At 36.9% G+C, this 23,498-nt stretch overlaps 1 protein-coding gene across 38 annotated transcripts in view; it reads right to left on the bottom strand.

Annotated features, from left to right (window-relative positions):
* Nucleotides 1–23,498, bottom strand: part of DST (dystonin) — a 293,719-nt gene that overhangs the window by 6,934 nt on the left and 263,287 nt on the right. For 14 of the 38 annotated variants that reach the window (XM_048936436.1, XM_048936431.1, XM_048936429.1 and 11 more), the window contains 16 exons: nt 21,753–21,872; nt 17,305–17,474; nt 16,565–16,724; nt 14,994–15,188; nt 13,694–13,822; nt 11,159–11,302; nt 10,144–10,332; nt 9,238–9,367; nt 8,247–8,410; nt 7,781–7,943; nt 6,561–6,715; nt 6,315–6,389; nt 5,465–5,482; nt 5,000–5,071; nt 2,253–2,370; nt 75–143 (listed from right to left, as the gene is read on the bottom strand). In XM_048936436.1, coding sequence (XP_048792393.1) covers nt 75–143; nt 2,253–2,370; nt 5,000–5,071; nt 5,465–5,482; nt 6,315–6,389; nt 6,561–6,715; nt 7,781–7,943; nt 8,247–8,410; nt 9,238–9,367; nt 10,144–10,332; nt 11,159–11,302; nt 13,694–13,822; nt 14,994–15,188; nt 16,565–16,724; nt 17,305–17,474; nt 21,753–21,872 — 2,071 coding nt within the window. The remainder of the gene's footprint in view (nt 1–74; nt 144–2,252; nt 2,371–4,999; nt 5,072–5,464; nt 5,483–6,314; nt 6,390–6,560; nt 6,716–7,780; nt 7,944–8,246; nt 8,411–9,237; nt 9,368–10,143; nt 10,333–11,158; nt 11,303–13,693; nt 13,823–14,993; nt 15,189–16,564; nt 16,725–17,304; nt 17,475–21,752; nt 21,873–23,498) is intronic. The other 24 variants (XM_048936449.1, XM_048936446.1, XM_048936433.1 and 21 more) reach the window with 6 other exon arrangements.

Consider the following 23,498-nt stretch of genomic DNA (forward strand, 5'->3'; position numbering starts at 1 on the left):
ATATATATATAAATGGGAAGGAAATGAAGAGAAAGGAGAAGAGAAGGAGAAGACAAAGAGAGGGATTTGCCAACCTATAGTAGGCTGAGTGGTAATTGAAGAGTTTGATTCCGAACGTAACATTTTACTCCCGTGATGATGAACTAGAAAAAATGACACAGGACATGGGTCACATTAAAGAAAATTGTTAGCAGGAGAAGAAATCAAGTATAGCAGCTGCATATGCAAGGGACTCGGAGCCAAAAGACAGGACTCAGAGCAAAAGCTGTCTTTAAGTGCTCTGAGGTGAGCTCTCAACATTCTCCTAAGCAAAAGGAAAAAGTGCTTGCGTAGACTCAATTGCAGTCCTAAGTAATACACGTGTAGTATTTATCTGCTGACATAAAGAAGTAATATAGGCTAAAAGTTTTATGTTACTACGCCAAATATATTTTAATCTGTTTATGACAACAGTTCTCTGAAATGTAGTTTATTTACATGTAAGAGAAGCTCTTGGTAGAAATGCAGATTTGCTAAGCCAAGCGCTCAAAGAAAAGCCTGAACCTGCACCACTAAGATCATAGTCTACTTTACATCACTGACTTCAGTCTAATCAGGATTACGTACCAACGAACACCTTTCAGCATCTGGATGATTTTATAGAGATCAGTATTCCTTTTTCACTATGTTGAGTTACACATCTGTGCATGTACATCCCATGAAAAAGGGGCAAAGCATAATAGCAAGTACTATAGAGGTATGTAAATTACAAGGCTTGTCAAAGAAGAAGGGAAGGAAGGAACAGTGACTACAGTTCCAAATGTTTCACTATATGAAGATAGGGTAATAAGGAAATCATATATATTAACTAGGTATTCATTGCTGTCACTTTCAGCATAAACTCAACTAGGAATTACAACAGTGTGCCCATCAATAGGTGTGAGACAAGCATTTGGTATGTAGTAAGACGGCAAGCAAAAGATCTATTTTTCATACTGCTGAAAACCTCAGAGATATCATCAGAGGGTTATAATAGGTCTTTTGAAGTTTTATGGATACCTTTCAAGCCTATGGACAGAAGTCTCCAGGCCAGAGTGGTACACGCTGTCAGCCCTTACAGGATTCTGTGGTAGCCTCTTTTCTTTTTTAGCATCCCTGTCTTAGCATGGCAAGTGGTACAAAAACAAGCTGTGCACCCTCTCAGGTTCTATGTTGATCTGTTTAGAAACCCCAGTACCAAAGCAGAAGTTGCATCAGACAGCTGGCTCTGGAGCAAAGTCTACAGGACAGTCAACGTCTTTCTCTTCACTACTATGTCTCTCCCTTGAACTCATGCTATTACAGCATTGACTGTAATTTCAGAGAACTCCTGAGAGGTAAATTGGAGTGAATTTAATTCTGCTACTTAAGAGGATAGAATGACCTAGTTATGCAACATTAGTTGAGTCTGAACACAATATTCTTTGGAATCTTACTATTCTTACTATTCTTTGACTTGCATCTCTTCCACTAACTACACTGTCAAATGACTTCCTTCCTGTCTCCTAATATTCTCTCAGGAATGGTGCCAGACAGAGCCTACCTACCTTCCCTCCACAGAAGTAGGCAAACTAAGATGTCACTAAGTCTCCAAGTACTGATAAAACAATCTATTTGACACAATGCCCTGGAGTGTATGGTGATAGAGCACTCCCTGCTTCCTCAGAACACTAAGTTCTCCTGATCACAGCAACTTCTATTTGCTTTGTACACGGCTCAGAGCTCTGCAAAGTGATGCTGGGGAGAATGCCAATGAGGAGACAGGGCTACATAGGCAGAGACTGAAAGCGTGGGTGCAGCCACTGGCGAGGGAAGTTTTTCTATTGTTGTTATTCTTTTCAATTCAATTGCCTTCTTTTGATTTACGGCCTGAACATTTCCCTCCTGCTAAGAAGGTTTAATTGGACATATCTTATGCTATTTCTGCCAAGTCATACAAGCAGCTTACATGCTATAAACTCTAGCTGGGCTAGGTTCAATTCTTAACTACACCGTTCTAACACTGGTGGACAAACTGCGCAGAAGACACCACAGTTATTCTGTACATACATGAGTGCAAGTGTAGAGGATCTTAACTATGGGATTTAAAGTTTACAAAAACAGATCATTATGAGACATTAAGTGAGATGCTGTTTACAGAACTGGCATTTCATACATTTCTATCTCAAGACAATGAATGATGCCTGTAACCAAACAATTATCTACACGTCCATTTCAGCAATCTTGTTACGTACCCCTGCAAGGATCATTTTTCACTAAGAACTCATCAAGTGCCATCCAGCCACCTCCAACACGAACCATGACTGTACTTCTTAGGATACGAACAAGGCGTAGTTGTTGAGAGTCACCAAACTGCAAGAAAATCAAACAACAGTCTGAGCCTCTCAGTCATTCAGATACAGTTCAATGCTCATAGCTTAAAAATTAGACATTTTTAAAAAGTTTGTTTTTATATTTGATAATTAGTAAATGCTAAAACTCATTATTTATGCAGATTATTAAAGCTGTTAAGATTTCAAATCAGATGCTGCTGAATTAATCCAAAGGAGATGGCAAGATGGTAAGAAAGAATTTCAGATTTAATTTTATGGTTGATTCTGAAATGTCTGATGTCAAACAGAAAGCAAAATTAGTAACACGCCATTTAATTGGTTACAGTCTGCATACGTACAAATTAACAAACACCCATTTGCATTATTTTATTGTTGAAATCTTACACAAACTCTCGTAATTACACAATAATCTGGTTGTTAATGATATCAGCTGAAAGGAAGGCAGTATTGCTTTTAATGATCAGTAAAAGGGCTAGAAATTAAATTTACAATGTGTGCTGCACTATTCAGTTGATTAATTAGAAGGATATTTTCAGGTTATAGCATCAACACTGCTCCCCTGTAGCTAGGTACATGAGAGGAAAAGAACATTAAAAGAGCAAGGTGTCATCTTCAGCTATCATAACTATCTTTTACAAACACTTTGAAACTGTCACTCCTCTGTCTACACACTGAGGTTCTTCACAATTTGGAGATGTACAAAAGCCTATTTTACACTAACTCTTCTACTGTTCGGTTCTTCCTTAGGGTTGATGTCCAGGCCTAAGATATGCTTGTTCTTTATGTCTGTATAACAAAATCTGCATGCAGTACCTCAGTTCAAACCTAGATCAAAGAAAAAGCAACCAAAATGTTGAGCTCTCAATCTCATGAAAACTAACTAGAGGAATTCATCAGGTTTTTTTGTTGTTGTTGTTGTTCTTTTTCTTTTTTTTTCTTTTTTTTTTTTTTTACCAATGTCACTAAAATATTTATTTTGACATCAGATCATCCGGCCAGGGGCTCTTACATGCAAACATGCAGAGCATCTACTGAAACCAATAGGAGTCAACTACATATTTTTGGTACAATATCTGCTCTGATTCTGGGAGAAAGCTATCCATAGTTCAGCTGTACCTACTTGCTTCAGTAAGGGGACTGAAATGCTTTAAGTGTAAAACACACAAATATTTTCCCTACAAGTTTGGCTGTTTCGTACTTCTTAACCCAAGGAGAGAGAATATGTTTAAAGGAATATTACTTTTAGGAACCAAACAAAGCAAAGTTTGCTGCTTAATTTGATAGCAGAAAAGAATTTGTTATAAATAAGAACATTCAAATGATTATTATCTGTAAGGGCTTTTTAATCCTTCATTCAATAAATGTGATACCAAAAAATTGTTTATAAATCTAGATTACATTTAAAATGGCATCCAAATTGATGCTGTTTATTTGTACTGGCTTATTTCTCAAAGGAGTATTTTCAGGTGGTTCTAAAGACTCTATCTTTCTTCTTTTCTTTACTTTTTCCCCCCTTTTCAGCTTAGTTCTTCATTTAGACTCCGTCAAGCAACTCTACTAAGCGACAGATACCATGTCCTTACAGCCTAGGCTGTAGTTAATTCAGACACTGGGACTTCTGGAGAATAACAGAGGTGCCTCTCAAGGCACTTTCTCAATGGTAACTCAGTCAACTTCCTTATCAAAACAGCCTAGACACCAACTTTCCTTTAATATTTAGAGATGTTCCCAATAACTGAAAATCAGAGGTAAAAAACACAGAGATGAAAACTGCAAGAAATTAATCTACAAAGAAGTCTTCTTCTGACAGAAGCCATATAACACCACTGCCACTTGGCCAACTTGCTGTAGGTGATTTCACTGTGATGCTGTTTAGCACAAGCAGAAGTTGGATGCTCTCAAAAAAAAAAAAAAAAAGCAAAAAAAAAGCAAAAAAAAAGCTGTATTTTTTTAGTTCTGTGAGTACAGATGGCAAATAAGAGGATTAACACAATTTCAAATTATCTTTTCAAATCAAGGCACGTTCCATATATGGAAAACATTTTCAAGAATTACTTAGATACATTGCTTGAGGCATGTGGTAAGATTATCCACTGCTCTTTGTGCTTTCTTCCACACTTCAACAAGCTTTGTCAATAAATGAAAATGCAACCACATTTTCAACATCTCTAGATTTAAAGTGGCTAATGCCTTTAACAGTAGAATATCCAGAATGGATTTTATGTATTATTGTCTCTACAAGAACACGTATAAGATCCTTATGACAACAGCTACCTTTTGCCTAAGCTATTTCCATTCTCACCAGGCCACCATGATCTAACAATTAAAGCAGCAGTTATCAGTATGTGCCACAGGAGTAGCACTAATTAGTGGCACTGTACAGCACCACTGCAACCTGACTTACTGATTAGCCAGCTGACAAAGGTCCAATACATTACAGACTTCTTATAGCTCTTCAAAAACACACACACAAAAAAAAGGAACAGTCTAAGCTGAAGCAGCAAGCTTTTTTAGCCAATGTCCAAAATATGTATTGAATAATTCATTCTGTTAGTCCACAGCATCAATTAGGTCCAACCATCAATTAGGTTCTTAATCAGTCTGCTTGATTGCACAGGGGTTTTATTAAAAATGAGAATATTTTTCACCTTGAGTTGCAATAAATAAATGATATCATCATTGGATTCATGGTTACTGTGATTGGTCTTTAGTGTGATAGCCTAAAAAACAAAATATAGACTTTTGAATCACTCCACTATAAAACTGATAACTGATAAAATAATGTTATTCTAAACTTGAAATTTAAAAACTCAAGATTTTTAATACATAAATTCCTGCTGACCATTATCTGGTTCCTTTAAAAGTAATCTCCTTATTGAGGAAGGTGGTCAGGAAAAGCAGGTTGGGAGGTTGAAGGGAAGACATCCTGAGACAAGGAATGCTCCATAGCATTTAAAGAAGCACCACAGCTGACCAGCAATGAAAGTAGCTGAAGATGAAGGGATGGTAAGATGGACCATTGCAAAGCTTAAACCACTATGTGTTAGAGGAAGAATAAATAAATAAATAAATAAATGAAGGATAACTTCATAACACATTCCACTGGTTTATACCTGATTTCCCAGGAAGAACTGATAAGAAATGAAAAATGGAAGAAAGACACGATTAGTTTACAGAAAATTCTCTACATGGCTCTAGAACACATGCAAACTAACACATCAGACATTCTAAATAAAGTATCTAGTTCAGAGATGAACAGGTAGCTAGCTACCCGAAGACTGAACACTGAAGAACATTCAAAGCCTTTCTTTCCTTCCACTGCTGTTTCTGTGGTGTTTAAAAATCATCAGCAAGCACTTAGTAACTCCTAGCCAAACACTGCATCTGAAATTGTTCTAGCTATTGAATCTATGGGTGGCAGAGCTCTCTCTACTTGAGTTTTTTCTCTGTGATTGAAAATTGTTCAGCAGTTATCTAACATATTTGTTGTACTTCTTCAGAAGAAAAAGTGCACTCCATAAAATGATAAGTGATCAAACCTGCTTTTATCAAAGATTTTTGAAGTGCAACACAATACTACAGGAAAGTATTTGTCATTGTTTCTATCATACTAGTAGAAAACCAGCTACAGTCTAAATACTTTGGGTATCCAGAAAAAAAAGACTGCATCTTAAGGAGACGTTGTATGCATGCATGTATGTACGCAGTCAGCTTTTAGAAATTCCCAATACACTGAAAATAGTTCCTGTACTTTCAGTGAAAAATACACAGAGGCATTTTCCATACTTTTAGTCTGTATGTTCTAAAAAACAACAACATATAAAAGTGAGATGAGTTTACAATAAGAAAATAAGTAATTGTTCTAAATTTCCTGTAAATTACTATAGCCTATATCCTTGCAGAACCACGTCACAGGAAGAATCTTTAAGCTCAAAGAACTAAGAAGGTCCTTAGGAGACTTACCCTGTACTTGTTATCCCCAATCTGTTCCACTTGAAACCGTTTTGCACATTTGCATTTAGCTACTTGTCTTGTAACCTGCAAATGAATGCCACTGTATTAGTACTGATAATACTATCCTTTAATAGATTAATATTACTGCTAAATTTAAATTTAAAATTACTGCTTCAGATTATATAGGTGGAAAACAAAACTGAAAAATGTGATGCTAGTAGAATAGGCTGTTATCACATAAAATGGAGAATGTACCTCATCTTCAATTTTGTCAGCATCTGTGAGAGGCTTGTAAGCATCCTTGTTTGGATGAAGAGCTGCTACAAACTCATAATAATCAATATATCCATCACCATCTCTATCAAAAATGTCTGCAACAGCACTCATTTCAAGTCGGCTCGTTGGGAATTCTGTAAGACAAGAATGACAGAAGCAAAGTTGATTTTTCAATGTCATGAATATTGACAAAGCCATGAATGGTTTCTTCAGGCACTGGGTGATGATGCTCATTTTTAAAAAAAAAAAAAAAAAAAAAAAAGTCCAGTGACTTTCAAAAAAGTATAGGAATCACTTTGAAAAAAAGACAGGATCGCCAATGTTACCTAGGTAAAAATGAATATGACAGTGATACTAAGGCATGTCTTGAATAGAGAAAACAGTGCACAGATTAAACTGTGCACTTTAACATGTTAACCTTCAAAGCGCATAAAGTATCACAGATTAACAAGATAAACTGTTAGCAAGGAAAGGTCAAGCAAGAATTTCAATGCTAATTAAATTTGGAATGCAAGGCCTTCCCACTTCAGAAACACGCATGGTGTGTTGTGAAATCCTTCTTTGGAACAAGTTCACTACAGCAGATTATCAACTCATACAGAGATTCTCTACGAAATGGTCAAAGAAAATTTCAGGATGGTGAACAAGAATGAAATAATGAGTATTTAGCAGTAGCAAGTTGGTATCAACTGAGTTAAATGAGTAGGCAATTTAACAGCTTGGTAGTAACAGATTTTTTTTTCCTCAGCTTCTGTCATCTGAAATTATTCCACGATGGCAAATACCTTAATTAAAATATCAAAATCACATGAATTGTTTTTGAAAATTATCTGTAAGTTTTATAAAGTATGTTTTACTATTATGAATAATCAATGAAAAGTGATTAAACATTGAAATACCTAGGGAACTGTGGAAATGATAGTCATAGTCTAGTAAACTACTAATTAACCAGTAATATAAATGCGACATTTGTAGTCTGATCCACAAGGGTAAAGAGTTCCTAGGAACAGAAATAGTTTCTAGAATCTAGAAATATTTAAAGTAAAATAATTATAGCTAAAGTTAATGATAATTAGTAACTTCAAGAAGAAAATCTGACCTTCTGACACAATCAACCACACAGTGCATACTCTTACAGACAGTAAGACTTAATGAGATGCTTCTCCCAAGTTCATCGTTTAATTAATTTCAAAACTTACTTGAAGAAAGAATTCCATCAATAAACTCCTGCCTTGTTATTTTTCCATCCTGATCTTTATCGATCCTCCTGAAGAAGTCCATTACACGAGACTTCTTATGGTTCATCCATCGCATGTATTTTTTCCTCCAAATATCAAAATCAAAGTTGGCAAATTCTCTCAGCTTAATCAAGAAGAACAGAGAAAGAATATTTTTCAGTTGAAATCAATAGATTCAGAAAATCAAAAAGAGACATCATGTGCATTCTTTTAAATAGTTTGTTCTTTAAAATGTTAACTCAGATCCTCAAGAATCTTTTATCTCCTCACATTTAAAATGAAAATGACTACTTTCAAAGCACATGGCGATGTTTTCAGTTAGCTGTATCATACGACAAACACGGAATGTTTAGAGCATAGCCAATTTAACCTTGGTTAAAGAAAATCATGCAAAGAGTATATGTATTCTGTGCAGCCCGTTGCTGACCTCTTCAAGTCTGTCCAAGGCATCATTGAGTTTTCTTCTTCTTTCCAAGGCCAGAAGCCAGACTTGCTGCCATTTGCTGACTAAAAGGTTGACCCGTGGATTCTTGGTTTCAATTTGTGCCTGGGCTGCTGATGGATATAAGCCTGGTGTGGGGGAACGCTTTCCTGTTAAAACACAATAAAATGCGTAAATCTTACCCAGTTCAAACAAAACAAACATACACACAAAGGGTACTTAACCTTCCTAAAACCACTCGTAACAAATAATGACCTCAAATCCTGATATGATTTCAACTAATGAGATTTTAATTTTTTTTTATTTTTTATTTTTTAGCATTGCTGGGGAAGGACCACATGGTGGTTTAAGTACTCAACTCTTCTCTAGCCCAAAGCAGCCAGTAGTGGCTGCACTAGTGAAACTTCACAGATTACATCAAATCTTTGCAAGTCTCTGATAGAGAATTAAGAAGTAATCAATCTGATTTTTTAAGCAGGTTCCATACAGCACCCATACACTGGGTAAATATATCTAAAATACAATACACGGTTTCCTCACTTAAGATTCACTTTCCATTCAACTTTGCTTATCATAAGATTTCTACCTGGATCCATAGAGTTTTTTGGACCTAAAGAGCAACATTTTGTCTCAACATCTTTATTTAAAAGAAGTTGTTTGCACTTTCAAATAATTACAGGTTGGCAGAAACACTGTGAGCACCCTCTTGGCGGCTTAGGAGCACAGGAAAGTCTGTAAACTATAAAAGTAAATATTCAAGAAATGCGGGTCAAAATTTAAGAACAGATGTCTGTTACAGGAAGTTACTTCACAATGAAAAATACAGGAGATTTAGACAGATCACTCAAGAGAGAATTTCACCCTACTTACTGAACTGTTCTGCTGTTAATCAAACTTACTAGGTTATTAGTAATCCGTTTTCTTCATAGCCAGACCAATGGTGTGTATGACCTACCCAAAACAGTTCATTACTTACTTCCTGCTCTCCCTTTATCAAGGACAGGAATATGAGATTGTACAGGAGTGGGTTCAAGTGCCTTCCTTTTATAGGTCTTTGTTACTTTATCCACATCAGGTTGTTTTCTGGTCATTTCCTCCATGAATGTCTGCAATCAGGTAGAGGTGGTTTTAATTAACAATACACAGAAGTGATGCTAAGAATGTAAGACTCATACAATAGCAAAACATGCCAAAGTTACAAGACCAACACAGAAAGACGGTAATAATGCCAATCTCACAAAACAGACAGAGATAAAATAGAGGCTTCTGTATGTAAACAAAAAAAAAAAAACAAATAAACCCCCACAAAACAGAAGTAAAAGCTTTTAGGACCACAATGGCCCAGCTCTGAAAGGAAGCCTAAATCTGAAAACAGTTTATGAAACTCCTTTACGCCTTAGGTGTGTATGGTGAGGAGGTGTACCATCAGACTTTTGACTCAGGTGTTCTTTACTGTGCAGAGAACATCTCAGAAATGACACAGTGCTGGTGTGTGAGCTGAGATAAGCTTACGAGCATTCACCACACCTGTAGCTCCCTCTTGTTCTTCACAAACATTTTTTTAGATATCCATCAATAAAGCCAGACAGCAACACTAATACTATCACCTATTTTATGTGGTTATTATCACCCCTTTTTCTAGGAGGACTTTGCTTCTGGAACAGTATAGGACTAAATTTTTTATTAATTTTTTTTTTCATAACTATGTTGAATGAACTGAAGGCATACTGTATACACAGTAAAGGCTCAATTAACCATCTGAAAAATGATTCAGTGATTAAGAGAAAATAGCTAAAGGACTGACACTTGATTACAAAGCTTAGCTGAGATGTGGGCGTCTGTTTGAACATGTAGGACATACATGACACTTAGCATGCCTTACCTGATGTTCAGCTATAAGTGCTTTAACCTCCTCAATCTCCTGGGGGATAACCTCTTTATCTTTTTCAGTAAGTGTAGTCTCTGCCCACTGCAACCAGGATAGCAAGGCTTCCAGCAATTCCTGGTTAGCAATAAGTCCAGCCAGAGCTCCGGCCAGTCTCTGTTGATGTTGTTTGGCCCAAGCTAATACCTTAATAAAAGAAGCAACACATCAATATATGCAAATGTGAAATTCTTCAAGATGTATTTAGAATTGTCCTGCTAACTGCAAACAGCTTCTGCCCAGCCCTATTTATACTGAATATCAAAAGTGCAAGATGTAGAGGCCAAGGACTAACTGTGCTGGGCACTAAGTGGAACTTCCAGTTCAACCACATTTTTTCACAGACACTCAGGATTACATACTATTAAATGCAGAAAACAGCACAGTTGAGCAACAGACTAAGAACCTGATCAGACCATACATCTAAGCTGGTAAATCATACAGGATTTGGGGTCTGTCTTTTTCCTGGACACTCCTGAAGCCATAATTTGCTAACACTAGTATTTGTTTTTCTTTTAAACTTCATATACACACAAAAAATACTTCAGCAATTGAAACTCAGTTATAGTCACTTCACTAATTTAGAAACACCCTCGATTAATTACATGTTGCACTTAAATCTTTTGTAATGCAATTAGAAAATGCTTCAAGTTTGCCTTGCAGTTTTTCCCACGTTTTACATTTCTCTCCTTGGAAACTATTAGCTTTCCTAACATGGGAGATGTCAGGCACTATTTCCTTTAATACACACAAACAAAGAAGCCTGACCATCTGCTTTAGTTCTCAAAGTCCTGTAAGTTTTAAAATAAAGCCTAGGGAAGCATGGTATTCACATTCATCACTGTGGATATTTTAAATGTTTAGTTCTTAACAGCTGGAATATTTCCTTTCAGTACAACTACCATGTTAGTTGTTATCTGTGTTCCAATCAAAGATGAAGTGTTGCAAAGAAGATGGCTTGAGATATACTGACCTCTTCAAACCTTGCTCTGATAATTGTTATCCAATGCTTAATGGTGGTGATGGAGTCTGGATGGCAGATAGCCAGGATAGCTTCTCCCATACCTGTTGCTTTATTCAGTTCTCCTTTTTTCTCTTCCAGTTTCTTCATGAACTCCTAAATCAGAGATAACAATTTCAACTAGATGTTGGCAAAAGTTGAAAGAGAAATCTGAATAATTTCTGCATGACCTAGAATGTCACAAGCCTCCGGATCAATCAAAGTCTAAACAGATTCAACTGGCCAGAGGGAAAAAAAAAAAGGGGGGGGGGGAGGGAAGGGAAGCAAGTTTTGTTTGTCTGAAAATAGTTAAGAATCTTTCGCAAAACTCCTCCACATAAAGTAGTAAATGAAGCTTTAAAATCTTTAGCCTAGCATGTGGCTTCCATATAGCCCACCATGCTGTAAGTTCTGGAAATTCACATCCCCTTATTCAAAAGGAAAGAAAATAATGCCATTTTAGCAGTGTTGTAGATCAGCCATGCAATGGTTGGATTCATTACTGGCAACATTTCAGAAGACTTCGTTTGCCTGTCAGTTACAGTAATTCTTCATAATAAATTATCAGGCTCCTAACAGAGGCTGGAGATGTCCAACTATAATTACATGCTCAGACAAGATGACAGAGGGTTTCAGGAGCAGCTACACTAAACCAGCACAAACATAAAGCTTCAGCAGCAGAGGGGGAGACTCAGAGAGAACAGAAACAGAGACTGCTAATTAAGCAGCTGTTTTCGGAGGTTCTGCCATGTGGGAAAAGTCTTCTAAAACCAAAAGGATGTTTACAGCTTTGAGCATCTAAGTTCATAGCCACTGATGTTTCTCGGGAGTCTGGCAGAAGGAAGGGTGGCAAGATTGGAACTGAACTGAGAGTGGAAAGCCAGAAACCTAAACTTTTTCTATTTGTTATATATATATGTGGTTTTTTTGGTTGTTTTTTTTTTTTTTTTAAATACTTTACAATCCCTAATTGAGCTACAAAACTGAACCATGCCTCTGAAAATTTAACTCTTCTTCCCTCCCTCCACTAAGGGTTATCCTAGATTACAAAAATTAAAGATCATCCAAGTAAGATCTTAGACAGTTCAGTGTCAACAGAATATTGTAAAAACAGGTTCTACAAATCATAATTACATTATCCTGTGCCTCTACAAATTAAATATGAACATATTATGAAACAGAAGTACAAAAAAAAGTCTATTGTACCTTGTTCTAAATGCCTGGAATAGGTAGGCTGTGTACACACTGAGATTAATTACTAATTATTTTTAACTATAGTTTAATGACAGGGTTTAAGTCTCAATCATGACACCAGTCCCCTCATAAGACCCTGCCAGTTCCTGTAGTATTACAGCTCAAAATGATTTTGGAAAGGTTGAGGTGGGCTGCAGTGGCCAAGGTGAGCTGCAGTGACAGATTATCGTGAAAGAAACAAGAGCCAGGAGGAAAACAAGCAATGACAATGCTCGTTTCCATTGCCCAGCTTTTGATCTCACGATATAGATCTGTGTGTATTTCTACTATTTGGCCTTTAAAATGAAAATGGTGGCGGTAGAATATGTTCTAAACTCTATCCAACAATTTTAAGCATGATTTAGCAAATTTAAACATCTAACACCAAGGTTGTGTTGTTCTAGTGAGTATTCTGCGTGCTACTATTCCCAAATTCAATTTAATCAAGATGATTTTCCTTTTTTAACTGTAAATTTTTGTTGCAACTTTCTTCAGGGTGAAGAATACCATAACAACATTGGCAATTTTATTTTTACATTACATTCTTTATATTACTGTCACTGCACTTATACGGAGTTTTGCACGGGCCTAGACGTGCTTGTATGTAGACTCCTTGTTGTAGAGGGAAAATAGGAGCTTCAAGATTTTTAATTAGACTCTTGACCTAGCTATTGCTCCATTTCACTACTGCAAAATCAGTTTGTAATCTTGTATTTGCAATACCTAAGGCACTGCAGCATTTCAGTACCTAATGTGCATGAAACATGAGGCGTGCTGTTCCACCATGACAGAAAGTTAATGCATGATATCATTCCACTGACATTTACAAATGACCTCGAAAGTATATGGTGGTTAGCTCAGTGATGCTAAGACGACACACTTTTGTTATTTTAACTGCCTGTGTGATAACTGTCAGATATTTTTCCAGCATATATTAATCTGTTTCTAAATGTTTACAGCAACTTTCTACTTGCCCATTGTTTTCTTAGTAAGCCAAAATGACTCAAACAACAACTCAGCATAAGTATGGTTACAAAATTGTCAAATTCATTAAAGGTCTAACTTCGACATAGAAACGGTCGCAAAAACAAATCCTGGATGCTAAACAGAATCATAGAATAACCCAAGTTGGAAGGGATGATAACGATCCTCAAGTCCAACTCCTGGCTCCACACAGAATATGATTACATGAGATAGACCTTGCCTCCTTTCCTCTATTTTTCCTTGTAACAGATGTCTTAGAACAAAGAGGACCCTCTTCACTTTCTTGCTTACCCTGTGCTGGTCTATCAGTGTACGCAAGGCCTCTTCATCATCTGGAAGGACACCGTGGAAACGAAGAGCCTGCTCTGCCTCTGCCAGCCACTCCAAAAGGACATGAACAACAGAGTGGAATTCCTCTGCCTGTTACAATACAAAAAGTCATGGGCACGGATGAAGGGACCTGACAGACAGACTGCAGCTTACACAAGCAGACTGAGCCCAGATTTGGAGCCATTAATCACGCAGCAGTACTAGCACATTAACTTTCCATTAAAAAGTCAATGATATACAGTATTACATTTTCATAACCGTAAAAATATCTCATGCTTCCCAAAAACTTATAGGAAGCCTAAAAGCCCAGTCATGCTTTTAGCCATCTGATTTATAGCGTATTTGCATCTTAGTTGAGAATGTCATGCCTTTATGCTGACAAATTACACAGGCGGTGCTCTTGTGGACCAGCTGGAGAAATGAGAACTGTATTTTCTGCATTGCCTCCATCACTGGTTAAGCAAAATCAACTGAGAGCCCATTGGTGACTGACCTTTCCATGATTGTTAAAAAAAAGAAAGTTCCACCTTTAGGCACAGTCATATTCAGACACATTTAGTGTTGAAGTAACTCAGAATTTTTCCTGCTGAGAGACTGAAGAGCTGGATGAACACAGCACCCTGGGAATAGCAGGGCAGAAATTTTATAGGCAGTGGATATACTGCTATTGCTAGAGCTCCAATCAAGCATCAGCCTGAAATAGTATGCCTTCACAGAGCTGTTCACTGTATTTCAGTTTTACAATCAATACAGATGGACCTATTAATTCAGGACTGGTACTAGCCAATACTGACATAGTCTCTTGTAGTTCCTGAGTGTACTCATCACAACTCAATTTCTTTCTGTAATTGTGTCAATGTAAAAATGGTTCTAGTACACAAATGTACTTCTTTTTAATAAGGCACAAAGAGTGTAAATATGATTACAATCTTCAGCTTCCTGAAACGGGAGTGAGTGGAGTTCCTAACCACTCTTCATGCTCATCTGTAACTTCAGTGATTCCCTTAGATGGTAATGTTTTTGAAACATTTGATTAGTATTTGTAGTATAGTAAAAATGCTAAGAGGTACCATTTATATATTGTTGTAAAGGGACAAAGAAAAGGTAAACTGCATGAACAAGAAAACTAATATTTTCAAACAAAATTAAATGAAATTTAGTGAGATGAAGTGAAAATAAAATTTAATTTCTGTCAACTAGACTATATGGTATGTCCTCTACTTCTCACATAGGACATGTAGCATCAGTATCAGTCTTTTACCTGTCGGAGAGCCTGCTCAAGTCGTGTTTGCTTGGATACTGACAGGGCACAAACTGTCTCCCAGCGAGTGCTCAGCTCCTGCATCTGTACTTTGACCCAGGACGAGTCATCACGACTGCCCTCTATAAGCTCTCTGGCAGAGCGCTTCAGAGCCTGAACACTGCTTGTTCTTTTTCCCAGCTCCTTCTGGAAAACCTAGGTACCACCAAATATGTTTGAAATGTTTAATTCATTAAGGCATAATAATACAAACAATAACTGAAAAACAACTGGTTATAAAAAGAAATACAAATATGAATTTAGTTCAATACAGGATAACTGAATATGATGCAAGACACACAAGTTCTGCTCATTAGATTTCATATGAAGATATTTACACTCCACTCTATCCTAATAAGACTGGAATATAATAGGAAAATGTCAGGCAGATCCTGAGAACACCCCCCGTCCTGATGCAATGCATGGGAAATGCAGCGAACTTACCACACTGGCTTTAATGTGCTTGGTTGCCACAGCACAAGAAGATCAGACAGATAAAACATTAACAATCAAGGAGAAGGTTTAAAACCATAAACCTAAAACTAAAAGCTGAGGATCTGGCTGTAGATCTCATTACATATTCATATATTTATGAGAATACTTTCACATTCACGGGAAGAATGAGCTCCACTTATGTGAAGAAAAACCTCTTAAAATATGGTAACTGCAGCATATCATGCAGCTGATTATGACATAGTCGTGATACACGACGGGACTTCAGAAGCAATTTGAGCACATTTTGGGCTAATTTTTATAGATAACTTCTGTTTCCAAATACTTTTTTCTTCAAGAGGACAAAGTCTTCTTCTCACCAAGCAGTCACTGGATACTTGTAGAAGAGCAACTCTGATGTGTGTAGACTTCACAATCCCAGTAACTTCATCAGCTGTCCCCTCTGACATACTGACAGGAACTGCAGTTCAGAGGCATGGCCCTAGATCCCCTACTTGCTCCCATCTCCAAGAACACTTGATTGAAAAAATAATGCAGCACATGTAGGGTTCCTGGGCCTTAGTCTAGCTCTGTAACTCTGCACCATGACTTAAGCATTGCAACTGCTCTTCTCCACAAATTTACAGCAGCTCTGCAGGGTTGAAATATTCAATGCTTTTCTTTTCATAAAGGCTGCTGTAGTCACAGCAACTGCACTGGACATTTGGTTAGCAGATGTACTGAATAAAATCCTGTCTTTACCTCCGCTAAAGTTTTACAGTAAAATCATTTTTGACACCTCTTCCCATACGCACATATTCATAAATGCTAATCTGTGATGCTTGACACGATACTCATAAATACACAAGATAGCAGCATTAAATTGAATATCTGGCAGCTAATTGGTGCCAATTAGTTATTAGCAGTTTTTTTTTTTCCAAGTCTGTTTTATAGCATTTTCCATTGTCAACAACATGTAGATGTTACAAAAATATTCCATGCTTCTAATATTACAGAATAGCCAAATAATGAGATAGAACTAAAATGCTACACTTAGGAGCAGTCTAGCAATTAAAAAAGATGAAAGTTTTTGAAATTACCTTGTGATTGTCAATCAAGTTCATCACTAAATCAATGTCACCATGCACTGGCTGATCTTCTGCTAGCTGAGGTTCAATTTTGTACAACCAATCAATGAGAGCTTGTAGAGCATCAGTAAATTGTCCTGAAAATAACAGGGCTTCCTCCAGTTTATTTTGTCTGGGGAAGTGAAATGAACACAAGAAGAAGAATAAATTTAGTTAACAATCATTCCTTTTGAGAAAATACACTTTAAGAAAACATTTTCAGCATTAAATAGTAACCACCAAGAGCTTTAAATCAGTGTTCTCCTTTTTAAATGGGGGGAGGAAGGGATGGGGAAGAGGGGATGCTGAAATACACAGTGGGATGAACACAATTCTTTTCTGAGCTCTGAACAGTCAAGGAGTACATGTTTTGCCATCTCTGAAGTAGGTGACCTTCTTCTTGCTTCCCTAAGCTATTCTCAGACATAGACTCCTGGAAGAGACATTGGAGATTCCACTCAAGTAGGAATTTACCAATGAAGTTAATTGAGCAACCCAGTCCATTTGCATTGACCAGCACAAAGCACTTTCTCCAAATAAATGAGGGCTGCTCATCTGCCCCTCCCACCCGGTCTTAAATGGCAAAACAAGCCACTCTGGTTTTACTTCTGCACAACAGAAGCCAAAACAGAAGAACTCTCATAAGCCTTCTTCTCAGCTGTTGAATAATTGGATTGGGTTTTTTTGGTTTTCTTTTTGTTTGTTTTTTTTACCTTTCTACTGATTTTCCACAAATTGTGTCCCATTTATCCCTTAGTTCACTCAGCATGTCATCAAGCTTCAAATTGTCATCAGCCAAGGTGGTTTTCTCTTTCAAGGAGCGTCCAGTCCTGTTTGTGGTGTCATATACAGAATGTTTGGCACCAAGAGATTTCTGGAATTCCTGTGAACGTAGAAGAAAAATACATACATAGCATCAAATGCTTATAGATCACAGTGAACTAATCTTTGTCAAACTATTTGCAATGTAAATAGTAAATATTGTGGCAAGAAGATTCTAAGCATACTGTAATTTTTTTTTAGTTTGTTAGCATAGATAAAATCACATGGAACTTGACACTAACAGAAGCTGTGCCTTTTATCCCTCTCTGGGAACAGAAGCAGTTCTACACCTACAGGAATGATTTGGGAAATTCCTTCTTCAGTGAGTGATGATTCCCATCCTGCCTTAGCTCCTATATCCCACATTTCAGCCAGAGGCTGCCCAAGAAACAGAAAAATGTGAAAGGACTACTAGTTTGGGAGCCACTAAACCAAACACTGTTTACACTACATTTTAAGATTTCCAACTAGTGTAGAGCACCCCAGAGGCTACAAAGATCATTCTTTTTTTAGCTCACTGTGGTCAAAATGAGAGATTTCCATCCATAAGAATTTAACCCCTCTTAAGACTAAAACCTGCTACAGGAGGCAAGAATTGTGTGCCAAAAGCATACAGATTTAGGTATGAGAAGCAGCCAGATGACATTTCAATAAACACAGGCAAAAGTAACAATAGCAAAAACGTAACTGCAACCCAGGGACTTTGGAAAGATAAAGGTGACAAAGCAGCTGCATTTGCCTGCCCACAGTGACAACTCCTTTGGCAAGGAGCTTTTGGAAGCTTTGCATAGAACAGAAGAACACACAGAAACAGAGCTCATTTTGAAATAGCAGAGATGTAAACAGAATTACAGGGTAAATAATTAAATAAATGAACAATGATAAAGGATTCAATCAGTCCTGCACAGCAGCTTTTGAATGACAGTAATGCTTAAAGTGTTTTATTTCATATCTCCATGAACTGCTAGTAGAAAAACAGTTAAATAAAATAAAACAAATAATAATTTAAAACAGTCTTGTATATCCAGAATTGAGTATTCTGTCAGAAAAAAATACCAGAGAATACCTGTCAAAAAACAGTTTTTGCTCATTGTTTTCTGAAATGGAAGTTTCATTTGTCTCTCAGAGCAATGTTTAATATAATAAAATCTGTCGTGGAAATAATTATCAGTTAAAATTCATAATTCCTCAGGGCACATAAAAACTGCAAAGATTCTACACGGTCCTACCAGCACAAGCACGACCACTCAGCTCCAGCTTGCAAGCTGCTCCCAGCTGCTGTGCACCAGGCTGGGCCCTGGTAGCTTATGACTCTTTCACCAACTTTCCCATGTGTTCACAGAGTCATTAACATTTTTTAGATGGCAATCAAAGCCAGGTGGAGTGGAAGCATGCGTGAAATAAAAAGAAGTAGGCACTGGGTTGTGCCACAGAAACTGCCTGCTTCACCAAAAGTGACTCAAGGTTCCTGATATTTTGCACTGCACTGTCCTGGTTTTCTGGTTATTTTAGGAATCAGAGGGAACTGGAGATCTGAAATTGGTCAGCAAAAAAAAAAATAGCATCTGTTTTGCAATGAGTGTCTCCCCCCTATTGTTCTTTCATTTTCCTCAAATAAAACAAGGAATCACGTTTTAAGTAAGAATACAAATGCCACTATCAACCTTGAACTACAGTAAAAATAAAAACCCTTTTCAAAATGAAAATAACCAGAAAGTTCCATCAACACAAATAACACATAGGTCACTGCTCCTGTTTATTTGATGACATTTATTAACTACTGAAAGCTATATGGACATTTCCTGATGTGCACAAAGAAATTGCTGTCAGAGGAGGATCATACATTAAAAAAAAATAAATTTGAAAGTGAACAAAGGGTTGCAGTCAATTCATTCTTTGAGAGATTGCACACACTATACTAAATCTACTTTCATTTGATATCGCAGAGGCATAACTGAGAGTAAATTTTGGTTTAAGGCATTTCAGCTGCCAAGATCAGACAGGTAACATGAATGAAATCTCAGTAACTAATTATTTACCTTCCTTCTAATGAAGACAGGAGCACACAGATAAAATTACTTAGGTTCACATAAATGCATTCTAAGAAACATCCAGCATTAGCACAGAAATGGAATGGGTGACCTACTAAGGGTTTTTCCACTCCTGACTTCTAAAAATGAGAAGAAAATTGCTGATAAACAGACCATGAATAACTCTCCAAAAGTCCCTGGCAATGCACTGGATGTAAGTGAGACAGAAAACATTTTCTTGGCTTTTCTCTTTCAGGGCCTTTTTTTTCTTTTTTTGGCAGTAACAACTGGCAATGAGCAAGTCCAAATCATTGCTTACAGCACACACACAGCACACATTCAGTTCAGATAGTAAAATCACTAACTAAATGGAGCAAGGAAACCTTCAAGGTTGGACAGAAAAGACAAAGACTGACAAAACGGGTATATGTGGGAGTGGAAGGAAAAGACTCAAAATACAAGGAAGGACATTGCAGTGCTGGGAGGTTTGACAGCTCATTAGAAAACAATCGAGTTGATTTCTTGGCAATGGGGGAAGGCGGTTGTTTGAAGTCTGAAGTCACAAAGTTCACGGGTCTCCCTCTCTCACGCATTTTTTATTTATCTTTATTTATCTTTTTCACCAAAATACCAGCTTCAGTCCTAATGTCCCCACGCCACATTCTTGCCTGCTCCTTATTAAAGGATTCAAGAACTTAAGAAGCTATGTTCTGCAGGTATTTAATGCATAAAGGAGACGTAGAAAATCTGTCACTGAGGGAACTGATGAATATGCCAATCTGCATGAGGAAGTCAGGGCTCCTAAAATGTGCTGCTGTACACATAAAGGACAAGTAGGATATGAAGTTTAAAACCTCTGAAGAGAGGATAACAGAAGGGCAGAATGTCAAACCCCAGGACCTCAAAGAAAAGTTAGAATGTTTTGACTGTACTCACAAGAAGTTCGAACGTTTTATTAAAAAAAAAAAAGAAAGAAACAGAGGGATTAAAATATTGATAAAGTCAGAGAATAGAATAAAGATGAACTTAAACAAAAGACCTTTTTCTAAATGCTCAGAATTTACTTCAAGTTCTGGCAGCAGTGATCCCAGATCAAACTACAACTGCAGATTTAGCACAACAGAATGTTAATGCACGTTTTATCTAAAAGCTTTAACACCAAACACAGGTAAAACTATTTTTGCTTGGCCAACAGCCAACTCTTTTACACTGAAGCAGAACATTATCCTGCTGGATAAACAATACCTAAACAATACTTAAATCATAATAAAAATGAAAATTATAAAAATATGAAGCAGACTGATGCATTAACCACTCATGCAGGGCAAAAACTTGCCAGAGGTAAAAAAACAATCATGAGAAACTACAGAGGGAGAGAGATGAGACGCAAAACTTTGGGTATACTCTGTAAATAAAATAATACTGTAAAAAGTAGAAGACTAAAGTCAGTATGAAAAGTAGAAGTAAATGTATGCCAGAATTGAGAATAAAAAAAAAGATCTTTCAACATTTTGTCTCTGATAAATCTGCTTCAAGATAAATCATTGGTACAGCCTGTCTCTGAAGATTCAACCAGTCACCCACACTATTCTCACTAATACATCATTCAAGGCTTTACAAAAGTAAAAATGAAGTAGACTTCCTCTGTCCTTCATTTTGTTCTGACTGACGTAACTGTAGAGCTCCCTTCAACTTCGCATCAACTTTATTTGTTTGAAAAGCCACATTAACAGAGGAGATTGCTACGTTTTCGCCTGTAGTAGCTGGGTTTGTGGAAAAGTGCGCCTGGAATTTTGAATCCTATGCAGAGAAAGCACCTTTTCTACTAACAGTGTCAACTGTACTTTCTGGAGACTTCCACTAATAATGCTTAAAAAGCAACTGCCTGTGAGAATGCCAATTATTTTTCATCCTTGAGATAATCCTCTAGTATTACAAGGAAAATCCCAAAGAAGTAACTGGGTGGCAAATGTGTGTTGTAAGGACAGAAAAGAAAGATTCCTTCTCTGATAAAGTATTACTTTTTTTTCTTGTTTTCCTTTTTTTTAAAAAAAAAAAAAAAAAAAAGTTTTCATAGTGCTGTATAATTATGGCTTTCCTATTCAAAATTAATCATTCCACCACAGATCAGGTTCTTTGAAAAGCATTTTTTTTGAGTCCTCACCTGTAACATGGCATTTAGTTTTATGCTAATAACACTTTCATTGCAGTGAGTCCAGAAGTCCACCTTCTTTGCTAATTGTATGCAGTACAAGGCTGACAGACTTACATTTAACTGGGCATCTTGCATTTCAGCAGTCACAACTCACCTTATGCTGTGCAAGCTGCATCTTTATTTTGTCAGGGTCATTTGCAATTTCAAGATCTGAGTCCAAAGACTTCTCTGATTCTTCTAGCCATTCCATAAGTTTGTGCCAGGCTTCATGGAACTGTGGAAAAGTGAGATATGTAGAGTTAAGAACACACTGATGCTTAAAATACTCCACAAACATTCAGCCCTGACCAGTTCTCTGCAGGCAAGTACTCTGCATATTTGGGAAAGGCTTGGGGTGATTTTTCTCCCTAATCTCTCCAACCAACCTGTGGACTTAATCACTGGACTTAGCCTCCTTTCACCCATATGAATTAGTAACCTCTTACATGTACAATCTGTATGTAAGCCCAATATGCATCTTTCACAGACATACTCGTAACTCCCGCCGATGTGCTTGTCATTTGAATTCCTACATTTTTAATACTGAATAAAAATACAGCAAGAATGGGGATTTGCTACTGTCTACATGGGACAACAGCTATAAATCACTGGGGAAAACTGAATGGATGACTGTCCAAGATCTTCCCTGAGAGGTTCAAAAATGCTCTCATGTATCAAATGCTATCTTTGTGGGCACTGAACAGATTCTTCATCTTCCTTCCTTTCTCAACAACAGTACTTCAGGAAAGGAAGCAGGGTAAGACTAAAGATTCAATCAGCTTTCACAAAGTGGCAAGCCTTTGGGACTAGATTTTTAATAGCTTGTTGTTTCTCTTTGTGTTTTTTTTTAATTATTTTTTTTTATTTTTATTTTTTAAATTCTTTTTGCCTAGCTGCCTAAATATGAAAGCATAAAGAACTGATTCAGCCCTATTTTTCAGGGCTGCAGATCAGGCCTTGAAACTGATACCTGTCAGTATTCCTTCTTCACTCTGCCCAGACAGTTGTCATTCTAAATAAATAAAACTAGTTGCATACAGCTTTTCAAAGTGAAGGAAGTTGAAATCTTTTCCACTGTACATGTCATTTTAGAACTGCCATGTGTGTAAATGCACAGGAAAAATTGCTGGGATTTTTTTTTTTAATGTTCGTTTTATGGCATAATGTTTGCTCAAACATATGCCACTAGAAAAGTTCTTATTCTAGCAACTGAATAGCAGTAACAATGAAGAATGAAAGTGGTTTGGCTGTGAATATGATCAAATCCTCACTTGACTAAGAAAACCTAAAACTTCTTACTGATGATATTACATTCCTCTCACACGTTTTGCATGTTATCATTTATGTTCCTCAGTGAGGGGAACATGAATCTAAAGAAAATTAATGAATGCTCCCCAGTAAGGAAAGGTCTGTAAAAAACTCTCCAAGTTTTTAAGGAAATAAATTGAGAGATCTTAGAAGATGATGTTATGTTAACTACCGTAAGAACCTGAGGAAGTGATGATTATTAACAAAGAGACAAAGCAAATAAAGGAAGAAAATACTAAGCAATTCTAAGCAATACTCTTACGGACTAGCAAAAGGTATTCATCACATTTTTAAAATATAAGGGGTTGATTGTGTAACTTCTCTTTGTGGACAGATGGCACTACTACACATCTGGAACCCACACTGCAACTTTCTTCTTTCAGATCATCCTGTACTGCAGACCCAAGTTATTGCTCTGGTTGAAAATGAAGACTTCACCTTCCAAATGAAGTGCTCTATGATTGCATCACAGAAATTGCTCCACTAACTTAACGGAGTCTGTTACACTAACCCAGACAAAGCTGAAAGTGCTTTAAAGCACCATATACTTCAA

The sequence above is a fragment of the Lagopus muta genome, chromosome 2, assembly GCF_023343835.1.
Source record: "Lagopus muta isolate bLagMut1 chromosome 2, bLagMut1 primary, whole genome shotgun sequence".
NCBI classification, from domain to species: domain Eukaryota; kingdom Metazoa; phylum Chordata; class Aves; order Galliformes; family Phasianidae; genus Lagopus; species Lagopus muta.